This window comes from Rhizophagus irregularis, chromosome 5 (genome assembly GCF_026210795.1).
Source record: "Rhizophagus irregularis chromosome 5, complete sequence".
NCBI classification, from domain to species: Eukaryota; Fungi; Glomeromycota; class Glomeromycetes; order Glomerales; family Glomeraceae; genus Rhizophagus; species Rhizophagus irregularis.
The window spans coordinates 35664-49960 of NC_089433.1; the positions used below are offsets into that span (position 1 = coordinate 35664).

Genomic DNA, 14297 nt, shown 5'->3' on the forward strand with positions numbered 1-14297 from the left:
CGGACTTTTCGGTAGTGAATGCATGCAGTTTTATCGTTTAATTGGTACATCAATTAATGAGAAAATCATTTATTATAAGAATAAATTTTCCATTTAAAGACCACGCAGCAATCATTGAATTCAAAAAAAAAGTCGTCATTTTCTTTCTTCGAATCTACCAATCCCCCTCGTGCTAGTCGTGAGGAGCTTTATAAAGTTGTTAGAATCATAATAATATTTCTTTGAAAGAAATTATCAAAAAATGGCGACTTTTTTATCACCAACTATCACTATTAGAATTTCTCAGAATGTCTCAAGACATTTCATTTCTATTCGAGAAGCAATTTTCCTCACTAAAAATCATAATCTCGGTTCAATGCTACCGTTATATTCAACACCAAATCCGAAATCCTATTTACATACATTATCTTCAAAACGTGCAAACTTGAATTTTATAAACGAAAATTCGTACATTAGCATAGAAAATTTTCGAAGAATATCAATTTCAAGTCTTCGTGCATTTCCTCCAAATGCAGAAGTACCGAAATTTCAACCAAATATTGGTACTGTTAGATATTTGCCTCCGCCATCAGACTCTTTGGGCGGTTAGTATAGTTTGTATTTATTGGTATAAATAAGTATATTATATGTTAATTCTTGGTCTCTTTTAGGATCACAAATATCTCCTGAGGCCGAGGAAACAGAGGTTCAAAGGTATAAACTAATGATTTTTTTTTTTTGTTTTGTTTGTGAATTCAATACGAATGCTACAAATTTATTGTGCAATTATTTAGAGTTAATGATAGAATTAATGAAATTAAGAATGCAAAATTAATATTCAACCAATCTTGGAAGAATATCGAGGACGAATATGGACGTGATAAACTCTGGTAAATATGATGTTGTTTGATTATGTCAATTTATTTTAACTATCAAATTCATATCATATTTTCAATTCAAACTCAGGCTACCGAGGGAGATTATATGGCTGATGGGAGCGCCAGCATCAGGAAAGGTGAGAACCTAATCATAGTTCTTATTCTTTTTTTTTTTAGTTCATTATACTATGATGATTTTTTTAATTATATTCGTAGGGAACACACACTAAATCATTATTAAAAGCACGTGGCATTGACAATCCGGCTATCAGTATGTCAAAACTTTTAACATCCCCTGAATGTCAAGAGTTGATTAATAAAGGGCAAATGATCAGTAAGTAAATAAGTTTTAATTTTATACAAGATCTTTATTTGTTTTTTTTTTCTTATTTCTCTGTCCATCGTATGTTCGTATGTTAGGTGATGGAAAAGTTCTCGAAAGTCTATTTCGAGCACTTCTTAACTGTGATCCAACAATTGGTTGTCTTGTTGATGGATTTCCGCGAACAGAAATTCAAGTTGAATGTTTGAAATTGTTGTATGATAAAATGCACGAATTACGGCGAGAATTTTGGGACACGCCTCAGAGAGATAAATTCCCGTAAGTTGATATTAAGATATTTAGTTTTCTTGTTTTTTTTCTTCTTTTTTATTTTTTTTTTAAAAAAAAAGAAGTATATATATTTTAGACGACCTACATTCCGGATTTGCGTCTTATATGTAGATGAGGAAGTATCAGTGGAACGCCAATTAATGCGCGGAAAACAAATCCGAGAACACAATGCCAGGGTTCGACAAACTGGCCAAGATGAACTTATTGAAGAAAGAGTTACTGACTATGATGAAATGGTATATGTGTTCTTTTTATTTCATTGAATTAAAATTTCTTTTCTGACTATATTAATTTAAAATTATTGTAGCTAATCAGAGCTCGTTATAGAATATTTAAAGAGCATTTTGGTGCTTTGATGAAACTTGCAAAGATCTTTCCTTTTCGTAAGTCCAACATCTTATTTGAAATAGCTTAGTAAATATTGCTTAGTAAATATAACGGAATAATACTTTTAATTCGTTAATTTATTTTAGATTTGATTAATGCTGTTGGAACAATTGAGGAAGTAATGTTTTTGATTCTTAAAGAGTTTGAGTATCAAAGTTCGCTTGAACTTGGTATGGTTAAATTTTTAAATAATAGCATTTTTTTTATATGAATTCAAAGAGCTTGATGGTTTTTTTTATTTTGTTAAATAGATCATGACACATATGATGCGATTGCACACATACCTTTAGCTACAAAGATTAGTATACATGCAAGACAAGATTTGATCAGTCGACTTGAACATTATCAAGATACTGAGCCAGAATTATTTTTAAAAGCTATACAATTCGTGAACAGCCAAGTTATCCCTATGGTTCAAAGGCATGCAATTAGTGGACACGCACTTGTTCGAACGTACTTACGATAAACTTATTTTTGTTATGAGAGTTTTTTTTTTTGGTAAATTATGTAAATATCATTATTTTTTTTTAGGGCATCACAAGAATTAGGGAATCAACATCTTGTAGATATGATTATGGATGTTTTATCAGAACGAGGATATCATGTTATGTTTGATGTCCGAGTTCAAGAAATTCCTGCTAGAATTAATCCTGAAACATGGGAAATCATTTTGGAAAAGTAAATTATCTTTTCTTTTTGCTCAATTAAATAATATATGTAAAAACTAATTTTATTTTTTTTTTAGGCGACACGATTATATGTTTAGTTTACGCTTTCCTAAACATATTATCCAACCACTTGAGCAGAAATTTTAAATGTATTATTATATTAATCTTTATAGTAAAATTTGGGACTTATTAATATGTAGAGTATGTAGAGCATGTAACCAATATTTATTGAAGTTAGAAATTCATAGAGAGCATTATGATATATTACGAATAGTATATCATAAGCTTCATAAAAATTCAAAATACTACAATGTAAATCCATAAAATAAATAAAATAAACAATATGAATTTGTTACTTATTTAGTAATAGTTTCTTCTTAATCACCCAACATTATTTGCATAAAAAGGGTGTTCAGTCTTAATCCTATCTCTTAATGATCTCCTCAAAATTTTACCAGAAGTACTTTTAGGAATTTGATCAATAAATAAAACACCGCCACGTAATCTTTTATAATTTGCAACTTTTTGAGCAATAAAATCTTCAATTTCCTTCTTTAACTGATCAGATTGAGGGACATTTGGTTGTAATTTGACATAAGCAGTCGGATATTCGGTCGCATGTTCTTCAGAATAAACACCAATTACAGCAGCATCAGCGATTGATGTATGAGTAAGTAAGATTGATTCTAATTCGGCAGGTGGAACTTGGAAACCCTATGAGAATGATAGTACGAATGAAAAAAATAAATTGTTGTAAGAAATGTAAAGTATACGCCAGTGCACATCCCATATTAAAGGTATAGGATTAGGAATAAATTTAACAAATTAAAAATATTTTAATATACTTTGTATTTAATTAATTCTTTGGCACGATCTATAAGGTAAAAATTTCCTATTATAGAATAAGGAAAAGAATTAGAAATTATTCAAGAAACATAAAGTATACACTATTAAGAAAATTAATTATTGCTCACCAAATTTATCAACAGTTACTATATCACCGGTATGTAACCACCCCTCGCCATCAATACACGCATCAGTAGCTTCTTTGTTATTAAGGTAACCTTTCATGATATTTGGACCACGAACACAAAGTTCTCCAGGTTGATCAACTCCAAGTTCTTTTCCGTCTTCAGAAAGAATCTTGCTTTCCAAATTTGAAATTAGTTTTCCAACAGAACCAGGAACGATATTATCAATTTTAGCGAGATGAGTTGCAGGAGAAGCTTCAGTCAAACCATATCCTTGTATAATAGGTACATTATATATTTTGGTGAATTCATCGGATAATTCTTTACTTAAAGGAGCGGCGGCACATAAACATACTAGTAAACTTGACAAATCATAATTTTTAACAATTGGATCCTTAACTAATGATAATATTATTGGAGGTACAACCGTGATTCTATTAACACTATAATCTTGAATAATTCTACAAAATGTTGACAATTCATATTTTGGAATTACAATAACTGATGCTCCTTTAATAATTGGGAAATGAATGATACAACTTAATCCATAAATATGAAAGAAAGGTAATAAACCAAGATAAATAGCATCAGAATTAACATCATCTTCGTGAGCGTAAATTTGAGACAAATTAGCTACAATATTATAATGAGTTGTTTCAACCCCTTTACTCTTCCCTGTTGTACCAGAACTATAGCATAAATATGCCGTTGTTGATTTTGCCTCTTCTTGTGAATATTCAATTGGATTTGCTTCCTTTTCAGAAATAAGTGAAGAATAAGGTTTAATTCCATTAATTTCTGCATCACCAAATAAAAATATGTTTGATTCATGAATATTTGCTGCAGCTGCCGCTTTAATCACGTTTGAGAGAAGTAATGGAAATGCAATAATATATTTTGCACCCGAATCTTTTAATTGGTAGGTAAGCTCATCAACTGTATACATAGGGTTAACAAAAGTCACAATTCCACCTGCTACAATTGTTCCGAATGAAACAATCGCGTAATCGACCTAATAATAATGAATAAAGAGAACATTTTATTATAATATAAAATAAACAACATATATATTGTCGACATACCTGATTTGGAGAAATAATTGCTAATACATCGCCACGTTTAAATCCTGCTTTATCAATTAATCCTGCTGCCAATTTCTTTGAGTTACTTTTAAGTTCACCATAAGTTAATTTTTTGTCAGTTATACCGTCGGTGAATATTACTTTATCATCGCTAATTCCATTCGGATTACTTGTAACATATTGATAAATTCCCATTGCAGGAATTTCAATATCCGGTAATAAAGATTTGAAAATCATGATGAATAAGTAAAATAAAATATTTTTGTTTGAAAAAAGAAGAGAGAAATTTCATGTTTATTTATATTTCGATTTATTTGATATTGTACGACCGTGCAACATTCACGGTAATTTATTTATAAGTAAAACAATAACCAAAAGTAAATCATTAAATCTGCCTTAAAAGTGACACTTAATCAAAAAAAAAAATAAATGGTAAACAAATAAAAATATGAAAATAAAAACAACTTATATATGATAAAAATACATGAAAAGATTAATAAATTATTTAAATCTTCTTTCAAAAATGATTCCACTAGTACTTGGAAATGTTATGGGACCTAATCTCAATTTGTTTTCAATTTTACCACTTTCTGTACGGAAATTATATTTTAATATAGCGTTATGCATAAAAAATTTAATTTCATTTACGGCAAAAAACCTTCCGGGGCAACTAAGAATAATTTATAATAAATTATCAGTTTAGATTATTTTATAATTTATTTATAAATAATAATTATAATAAGAATATTAAAATACTTACGCGTGTTTACCACCTCCGAATACTATGAAATTTTTACTAACTTTTGATGCTGAAGAGTTTTTATTTAAATGTCTAAATGGTTCAAATAAATTTGGGTTTGGGCCTTGTGATGATTCATCTTGATAAACATCATTAAAATAAATATCAACTACATGATCTTTTTGTACTTGCAATCCATTAGAAAATGTATAATCTTTTAATACAAGATGTGGAAGGGCTGCTATATCCCCAGTTAATCTGAATGATTCTCTAATAAAACTATCCAATTTTTTCATTTCATTAAGAGCTTCAAATGGAAGTATATCATTTTCATTTGCTTTTTTATGAATTTCTAGTTGTTCTTCATATAATTCCTGCATATATTCAGGTCTAGATGCCAAATCCATAACAGCATTTGCGCAACTTCTTGATGTTGTATGGACTGATGCGAAAATAAATATACATAATTTATCTGCCATTGCTGCATAATTAATATTATTAGGATCAAAATCTTGTTCTTCCATAAAATCTTGAAGTAAATCATTAGGACGTTTCCACGAATCACCATATTCTTGTTTCTCCCGTAAACGTTTATCAACTTGATTTTTAATATGTTTAACGAGTATATCACGATGTTTTGTAGCTGGATTATATAATCCTAATTTTATTGGAATACGATTGACATAATCTTGAAGTCCTGGAAAAATGAAATCCAAAATTGGTGGAATTGCAAAAAATATTGCTACATCAGTTGTAAATTCTGCGAATGTAGTTATAATTTCATCATATTTAGCTTCTTCCTAAAAAAATTAAAAAAAAAAGAGAATTTATATATATATATTCTTTTTCTTCCTAAGAAGAAACCAAATATTACTTACTTCACCAATAAAAATATTTGCAATAGGAGTAGAAATAATTTTTGCCATTAAATAACTAAAATTATAAATTGTTCGATCGTCATCACAATCACCAATATATTTTTTAGTAGCCGAATAAAGGCTTTTTTGCATACGTTCAGTATATAAACCCAATTTATTTGAAATATACTCTCGGACTACTTTTGCATTATATTTTGGATCACCAAATCCATTTATATTTTTAAACATCGCATCACCTGGTACTCTTCTTCTAAATTCTTCGGAGAAGTCAAAGGCATCATCTCTTGCGAATACTTCATATGAATGGTCTTTTCCTATAAGTTTAGTACAACATTTATGAGAATTTATATGATTCAGGCCGAATTGCATTGAAATATTCGAACAAAAAAAAATACAGATAACTTTACCAACAAATGTTGTTACTTGACCCCATAAATATAGGCTGAAAATATCACCATACTGAATATAATAAAGTTATATTTAATAAATAACTAATTAATTGAATTTGATACATTATTCTACTTACCTCTTTTCTACATTGTTTAAAGAATTCCTCGCAATTAAACATATAACTTAAAGTATGTCCAATAATTGGAATTTTATAATGAACAAGTGGTGGCAGTTTCTAATAAAATAAATAAAGAAATTTATTACTTTTTTATATATAGAAAAAAAAAACGGAAAAAATTATAAATATATATTACCAAATTTGGATCACGTGAACGCTTTAAAACATAAAGCGTTATCAATAAAATACTTCCTAAAATAATAGTTTGATACATTTTGAAAAGGGATTGGTTTATCAATATATTATGATGGTTTTTTTGGTTTTTGTTTTTTTTTTAAAAAAAAATAATAAAATAAAATAAAGAGAAAATATTTTTTTTTTTTTCAGATGATAAATATGACAACCGTTTTATATGCTTAATTTTTTGTTAATCGCGGAAGCTCCGAGATTATTTCCATGGTATAATTACGTAATTAATATCTTTTTTATAAATTAGACGAGACAGTAATCTTTTTTCCTGTAGATCATGATTTATATCTAAAGATCGAGAAATTTTATAATATTAAAAATTTACTTAAATAAGTTAATAAGCACAATTTATGCATCGGACCATCCGCAATAATTTTTAATTTTGATTATTGCGCTAGAAAAGGACACAAGAAGGATCGATGGGCCTATATTGATTTTCGTAGATATAAAATGATCATGTGATTTCTGTTATATTTTCGGATTATCCGAATTGACGGACTATCCGGATTATACATTAAATTATAAGCCTATTTCGTTATTGTGATCAATATTAATTGCATTTTATAATAACTTATTGGTCAGTCTATTAGGATCATGCTGATTTTGACGGACTGATATTTTTTGTTACAAATTAATCCTTACTTTTCAACGGTATTACATCTTTCAATTTTCACGGGATCCGTTCAAATTCTGGTAATCTGTCCGTAATCACAATTTCATTAGGTTACAAAGCTGATATTTGTTTCATATACGAAATGGTTAAATCTTTATTTTTTGATTTTTTAAAGAAATTACAACTAAGAAAAAGTAATGATTTATACATATACAAAGCCTTTTTTTTTTGAAAAAATTTTTTGCCTTCACATGATTGACGTCGGTACTACCCTATGCCTGGATTCCATATTAAACCATGTGGCTTCTACTCACCTTCTAGTATAATACTGTATGCGGTTGATTGTGAAATTTTTTTTCCAATTATAGTAATGATATGATATTTATATATATGTGAGATGCAAAAATCTAATTATTTATGAAAAAAAATTTTTCGCTTTTTTTTTCTCGTCAGGTATGTAATTAAATATATTTATAGTATTCTTCATTAGCCTAAGATGTAAAAAATTTTATCGTTCTGAATATTTATATGAATAATGATAATTTATTTAAAGTAACAGTCTCTGAGGCTGATAATTCACTGAATATAAAAAAAAAATATTTTTTTTTCAACTACTCAAATTCTAATCATTCTTTCATTTATTTCATTTTAACCGAATTCTTCATTACGACACGGATTTCACGATAATCTTAAATAGGTATATTTTATAGAATCTTGGACGTTATATAAGATAAAAGAAATGAGTAACTATACCATACTTATCAAGAAACATAATTATTATGATGTATCAAGATATTCAGAATCAAGTATGTAATAATAATAATATTATTATAATTAATTTTAAGATTAAAATTTGAAATCTTAATTATTGTTTTTATAATTAGGTGATAATGAGCTTGATAGTACTTCGGATATCTCACTTTCTGATCATGAGTTACAATTAAAAGAAATCGTAATATCTTCTGATTTTAATAATAATCACTATGATGATGAAGAATTTGATAGTGAAGATTATAGTGAGGATTATGATCATTCTAACGATGATCGTTACGATTATAATGATCATAATAAATCCTCATTTAAGATGCTTTCATTTGTTTGCAACGTAAAAGGATGTTTGAAAAAATATACGTTAAAAAGTAGTTTGAAACGTCATATTCAACATCATCACATAGAAAAAAATCCTTTTATTTGTGTCGAACCTCAATGCTTTAATATGAAATTTTCAACTCTTGATTTATTGAAAAGACATCAACAAAAAGTTCATGAGAATCAAATCTTACATAAACGCTCATATATTAGAGAAAATATAGAATTAGATAAAATTTTAGAGAATAATGAAATTAAAATTTATGAAAGAAAGTACCCTTGTAAAGTGTCTGGATGTAACAGAGTATTTGATAGTAAAAGTGCAGTAGCATCTCACAAACGATTTCATAACACTGAAAAAGAAAAGAAATCTAACAAATGTGATGTTCCCGTCTGTGATAAGATATCTGATAGTTTATATGAATTATGGGATCATGATCTGTTTCACCTTGAAAATAATAGAAAAATTTGTGATGAAACCGAATATTCTCAACCATTTCAAAATTTACAAGAATTAAATGATGATCAACAAATATATACAAATGATAATTTAGGTGAAACTGAATTTAATTGTGATGTGCAAGGTTGTAACTTTAAAATTGGGCAATTTGAAGCTTTGAAACAACATCTAAATGACTATCATAACGTGAAGAATTATTATGTATGTAATAAAGAAGGTTGTAATTTTTGCTGTACAAATGATTCAAACTTTTATAATCATCAACAAATTCATGTTGATAATAATGTTAATAATATAATTCATGATAAAAATGAATTATTCAAATGTGAAAACCCTGGATGTGATAAAGTTTATAAACGTTTATGTCATTTAAGAGCTCATCAAAATCGAAGAAAACATCATTCTCAAGTTGAAGAAAAGAATTATATTTGTGATGAACCTGGATGTGATAATGTTTATAAAAGTTTATATTATCTTAAAAAACATAAGGATCTTAATCACATAAAAATTTTATTACCTTATGTTTATATTGATAATGTAAACTTTGATATTAAACAAGAAAATACTTATTATTGTAATCATTCAGGATGTTCTTATACAACTAATCAAATGGAAGATTTAACAAATCATAAGATGATTCATACTGAAGAAAAGAATTTAGTTTCATGCAATATTATAGATATATCAGAAAATAAGATTCATAATTTACGGAAAATTAATCAGATTAATTATAAAAAAGATCAAGTTTTTATGAATAATACAAAAATCAATAGTCATTTATTAATTAAATCAAAGAAAAAGATCTTTTCATGTAATGATCAAGGATGTAATAAAAGGTTTATTACATTAAAAAACTTGAAAAAGCATAAGGCTAAAGCTCATTCAAAAAGTGCAAATAGTTTGTTTACTTTAAAATCTCAATCAAAAAATTATAATATATGCAAATATATAAAAAAGATTCAAATTCCTACTAGAGTATCATATGATTTTGTAAATAAAAAGCAATTAGATATAAGTAATGATATATCAAAAGGAAATGAATTAGATACTTATAGATTACGAAAACGTCCAAGAATTAATAAAATTAGAATATTGGATGATGATGATAATGATTGTCTTTGTAAATTTACTGGATGCAGAAAAATTTTCAATTCTGTGTATTCTTTAAAAATTCATCAGCAAAAGTTTCATATGATTACTAAAACTTATCCATGTAATAAATCTGAATGTAATTTTAGAACTAAATTTTTTGAAAAATTAAAAAAACATCAATTAGAAAAACATGGATATTAGATTATTACTATTTGTTTTTTTTACTAAATAAATTTTTTTTTTTTTACAAAAATTAATAAAAATAAACAAGTATTTTTTTTTTGTAATAATATTTTTTTTAAATTTTATTTTTATTTTTATATTATTAATACTTATTGTTATAACGCTTTTCAGAACTTTGCTACCTTTTATATAAACTGCTTAATAAAAAAGATTATTAGATTATTAGATTATTACTTAGATTACTAAACACTTATTAGTTATAATCTTTAATAATCTAATAATCTTTTTATTAGATAATTTATACAGGAACATCAATAATGTTGGTCAAAGTAATTTATTAATATTTATTATTAGCACTTATTAAATATAAGGTATGTTGGTAAAATGCATTTAAGTATTTACTTAAAATATTAATAAAATGCTCAAAAAATTAAATGGTTAATAAATATTAAATTTTAATACTTATTTAATATATGGCCAAAGAAATAAAATTATTCGTTTCTCATGAAAAAAAATTGCTAAATTTGACCCGGCCGCCCGGAAAAAAAATTTATTTTCAAAAAAAAATTTAGCCGATTCCTAGAAGATGATTGGTTGATTTAATAAATTTTTTGCCCGGTTGCAGGGGTGGAAAAAAAAATTATTTTTTTATGATTATGATTGGTCAAAACCAAAATCACATGACCAAATAAAATAAATTTTTTTATCTTTTCGCAACATTTACATGACCCGCCGGTCATGAGAAACGAATAAATTTATTTACTTGGCCTATTATGCATTTATTACTTAATAAATATAAAATTTTAATGCTTATTAAATATTGTTATTTAATAAATATTAGGTTTCAGTTGGTCTAATATCATGATGATGAAGTAGCAGAATTTTGAAAAGTGTGATAATAATTTAAATTATTTGATTAATTTATACTGATATAATCTAAATATAATTAAATTTTTATTATATAATTATCATAATGTTGGTTAAAGTAATAATTTATTAATATTTATTATTAGTGTTTATTAAGTATAAGGTATGTTAATAAAATGCATTTAAGTATTATTTAAAATACTAAAAAATGCTTAAAAAATTAAATAGTTAATAAATATTTTTTTTTTTTTTTTCTGCAGCGCATTTGCAGTTTTATTAAAGTAAAAAAAATAAAGAAAATATATACAAAGTAAAATTCCCTAATATAGTTAATAAATATTAAAATTTAGTACTTATTTAATACATTAAGCATTTATTTTACTTAATAAATATAAAATTTTAATGCTTATTAAATATTACTATTTAGTAAACATAAGGTTTCAGTTGATTCAATGTCATGATGATATCTTTAATAAATTACAATAAAAATAACTAATCAAAAATAACTATCATATATAAAATTTAGAAATTTTGTTTAGAAATATGTTTTTTTTCACACTTGCAATATGTTACATTTCCCCTTTTTAGTAATTTTTATATATTAATATATCAATCATTTTAATTACATAGGATAAGTGTTGGAAAAAGAGACCAAATTGACAAAAATTTTTTTTTAAAATAACAAATATTTTGAATCAGATAATTAGATTTATATTTATTTTACTTATAAACTTTTTTTTTTGAAAAAAATTTCAATTTGGTTTTTTTTTTAGTATTTATTCCACATGACTTTATTAAAATTTTTTATTTTTTAAAAAATTCTAATATAAGACCTTATGCATTTAGTTACTATACAGTATATTATAAAAAACTTTATATTATGTGTATTTTTAATCACTTTATAAATTTTTTTATACTGTATATTAAAAAGGATTTAAAATATTATTTTTGATTTTTATATATAACATATTAAATAATACAAGTGCGATAAAAAATAAACTCCTTTTGTTTATTTTAAAATAGAAAATTAATAATTAAATAAGATTTTAAATATTTCAGTTTTAATAAAAATTACTTTTATTTTTAATAAATAATAAAACTAAAATAATAAAATTATTACTATTAGAGTTTAGATCTGTATATCTGTTATCTGTAATATTCTGTATATCTACATGGATTACAGATTATAGATATCCATTTTATTATTTCAAATAATATCTATAGATAAATAATTTAATATAAATAATCTGTAAATAATTTGTAGATAATCCTTATATTTGCAAATATATGAGTAATAATACTTGTATTCAAATAATCTTATTAAATAATCTTTAAAATTATATATAAATTCATTAATAAAATCAATTATTAATATGTGATATTATTTAAAATACAAATTAAAAAAGTTGAATATATAAAAAATACTTTTTCTTTAAAAACTGTGATTATTATAATATTTTAGTTTAGTTTAAAAGTTTAGATTTTAAAAATAAACTTTAGATATTAAAATATTAATAAAGTAAAAAAATATAAAAAACATTGTTAATTATTTAATTAATTAATATACAAAATTTGATATTTTATTTGAATAATTTATATTATTTATAATTATTATCTGTATAATTTGAATTATCCATTAATAATTTAGATATATGGATTATTCATTTAATTTTTTAAAATTATCTGTATCTGGATTTATTACAGTGTTACAGATTTTTCTTCTATTTTAGTAAAGTCTCATACTTCTCCAACTGCTTTTCAAATCTATGATCCTACTCTTCTGCTTCTTTGACTTTGTTTGCTAACAGTTCTAGAAGTAATTCATCAATTTTCATTTAAATTAAAGTATACTTCTCCGCTAATTAATTACGTCGTATTTCGGTGAACGGACCAATTCACTATTTATTATAAAATTACTATGAATTAATTACGTCTGTTAAAATACATTACGTCTGTCAAAATAAATTTAATTAGTATTTAGTCATTTTGACGAAAAGTATAAATTAAAGCATCAGCATTAGCATTTATTAGCATTAATTCTATTTTAAAATCTATTAATATGTGATATTAAGTCACATAATATTTACTAGCATATTTTTTACAAAGGCGAAGTTTAGAACTATTCTTTTCATATAACTCAAATATTACAATACAATTCTTAACTATCAAAACTATTTGTAAAACTGACTACTCCTTCAACTTGGTAAAATCCTAATACTATTTATAATAAAATAAAAAAATAAGAATATTTAATAAAATAAATAAACTAAATATAATAAATAAATAAAATAAAATAAATATAACAAATAAAATTAATAAAATAAATAAATCAAATTTATCAGATTATCAAATAAATCAAGAAAATCAAGAAAATTGAAAAAATCAAGAGATCTGCAAAATGATCAAATCAATAAAAAAAATAAAATCAAATAAAAAAAAAGACATAAAAATTACTGCACTACATTTCTACTTTAATAATACTGTTAAAATAGAAATGTGGCGCAGTAATTTTATGTAGATCAATTTTGTAGATCATTTCATAAATCCCTTGATTTTTTCGATTTTCTTGATTTTCTTGATTTATTTGATAAATCTGATAAATCTGATAAATTTGATAAATTTGATATATTTGATTGAAATAATTTATTTATCGCACGTGCGATGCAAATTTTTATGTTTATCATTGCCATTTTAAGGGGGGTGGCGATGTATAAGCAGGTTGATCAACATAAATAATTTACAAAAAAGGAAAGTGGCGATGCATCGCACGTGCGATGAATAAATTTACTCTATTTGATTTATTTATTTTATTTTATTTATTTATTTTATTTTATTTATTTTATTTGTTTGATTTATTTATTTTATTTTATTTATTTATTTTATTTTATTTATTTATTTTATTTTATTTATTTATTATATTTGATTTATTTATTTTATCAAATATTCTTGATTTTTACTTATTATAAATAGTGATAGGATTTTACTAAGTAGAAGGGGGAGGTCAGTCAGTTAGTTAAGAATTGTATTGTAGTTTTCGAGTT

General features: G+C 24.7%; 3 protein-coding genes across 3 annotated transcripts; 1 reads left to right on the forward strand and 2 right to left on the reverse strand.

Annotated features, from left to right (window-relative positions):
• Nucleotides 1–241: 241 nt before the first annotated feature.
• OCT59_024593 (uncharacterized protein) lies at nt 242–2672 on the forward strand (the record flags this gene model as incomplete). The annotated part of the gene is made up of 12 exons (XM_025329521.2): nt 242–584; nt 651–693; nt 774–869; nt 946–994; nt 1074–1191; nt 1278–1458; nt 1547–1706; nt 1778–1853; nt 1944–2027; nt 2109–2310; nt 2389–2535; nt 2603–2672. 12 exons carry the CDS (start codon nt 242–244, stop codon nt 2670–2672), a joined length of 1569 nt encoding a protein of 522 aa, XP_025167786.1.
• Nucleotides 2673–2709: 37 nt separating this feature from the next.
• Nucleotides 2710–4846, reverse strand: OCT59_024594 (uncharacterized protein). The gene is made up of 4 exons (XM_025328174.2): nt 4579–4846; nt 3500–4508; nt 3371–3417; nt 2710–3239 (listed from the first exon to the last, which is right to left on the reverse strand). Exons 1-4 carry the CDS (start codon nt 4813–4815, stop codon nt 2907–2909), a joined length of 1626 nt encoding a protein of 541 aa, XP_025167785.1. The 5' UTR covers nt 4816–4846; the 3' UTR covers nt 2710–2906.
• Nucleotides 4847–5079: 233 nt separating this feature from the next.
• OCT59_024595 (uncharacterized protein) lies at nt 5080–6977 on the reverse strand (the record flags this gene model as incomplete). The annotated part of the gene is made up of 6 exons (XM_025321864.2): nt 5080–5248; nt 5339–6117; nt 6196–6509; nt 6603–6654; nt 6722–6820; nt 6900–6977. 6 exons carry the CDS (start codon nt 6975–6977, stop codon nt 5080–5082), a joined length of 1491 nt encoding a protein of 496 aa, XP_025167784.1.
• Nucleotides 6978–14297: the final 7320 nt, after the last annotated feature.

What these genes read in the sequence shown, in the direction of transcription:
- OCT59_024594 (XM_025328174.2), bottom strand. Translation starts at nt 4,815, where the DNA reads ATGATTTTCAAATCTTTATTACCGGATATTGAAATTCCTGCAATGGGA. An exon ending in CAATTATTTCTCCAAATCAG is followed by an intron (nt 4,509 to 4,578) that starts GTATGTCGACAA and finishes CATTATTATTAG; the next exon opens with GTCGATTACGCGATTGTTTC. An exon ending in AGTAACTGTTGATAAATTTG is followed by an intron (nt 3,418 to 3,499) that starts GTGAGCAATAAT and finishes ATTCTATAATAG; the next exon opens with GAAATTTTTACCTTATAGAT.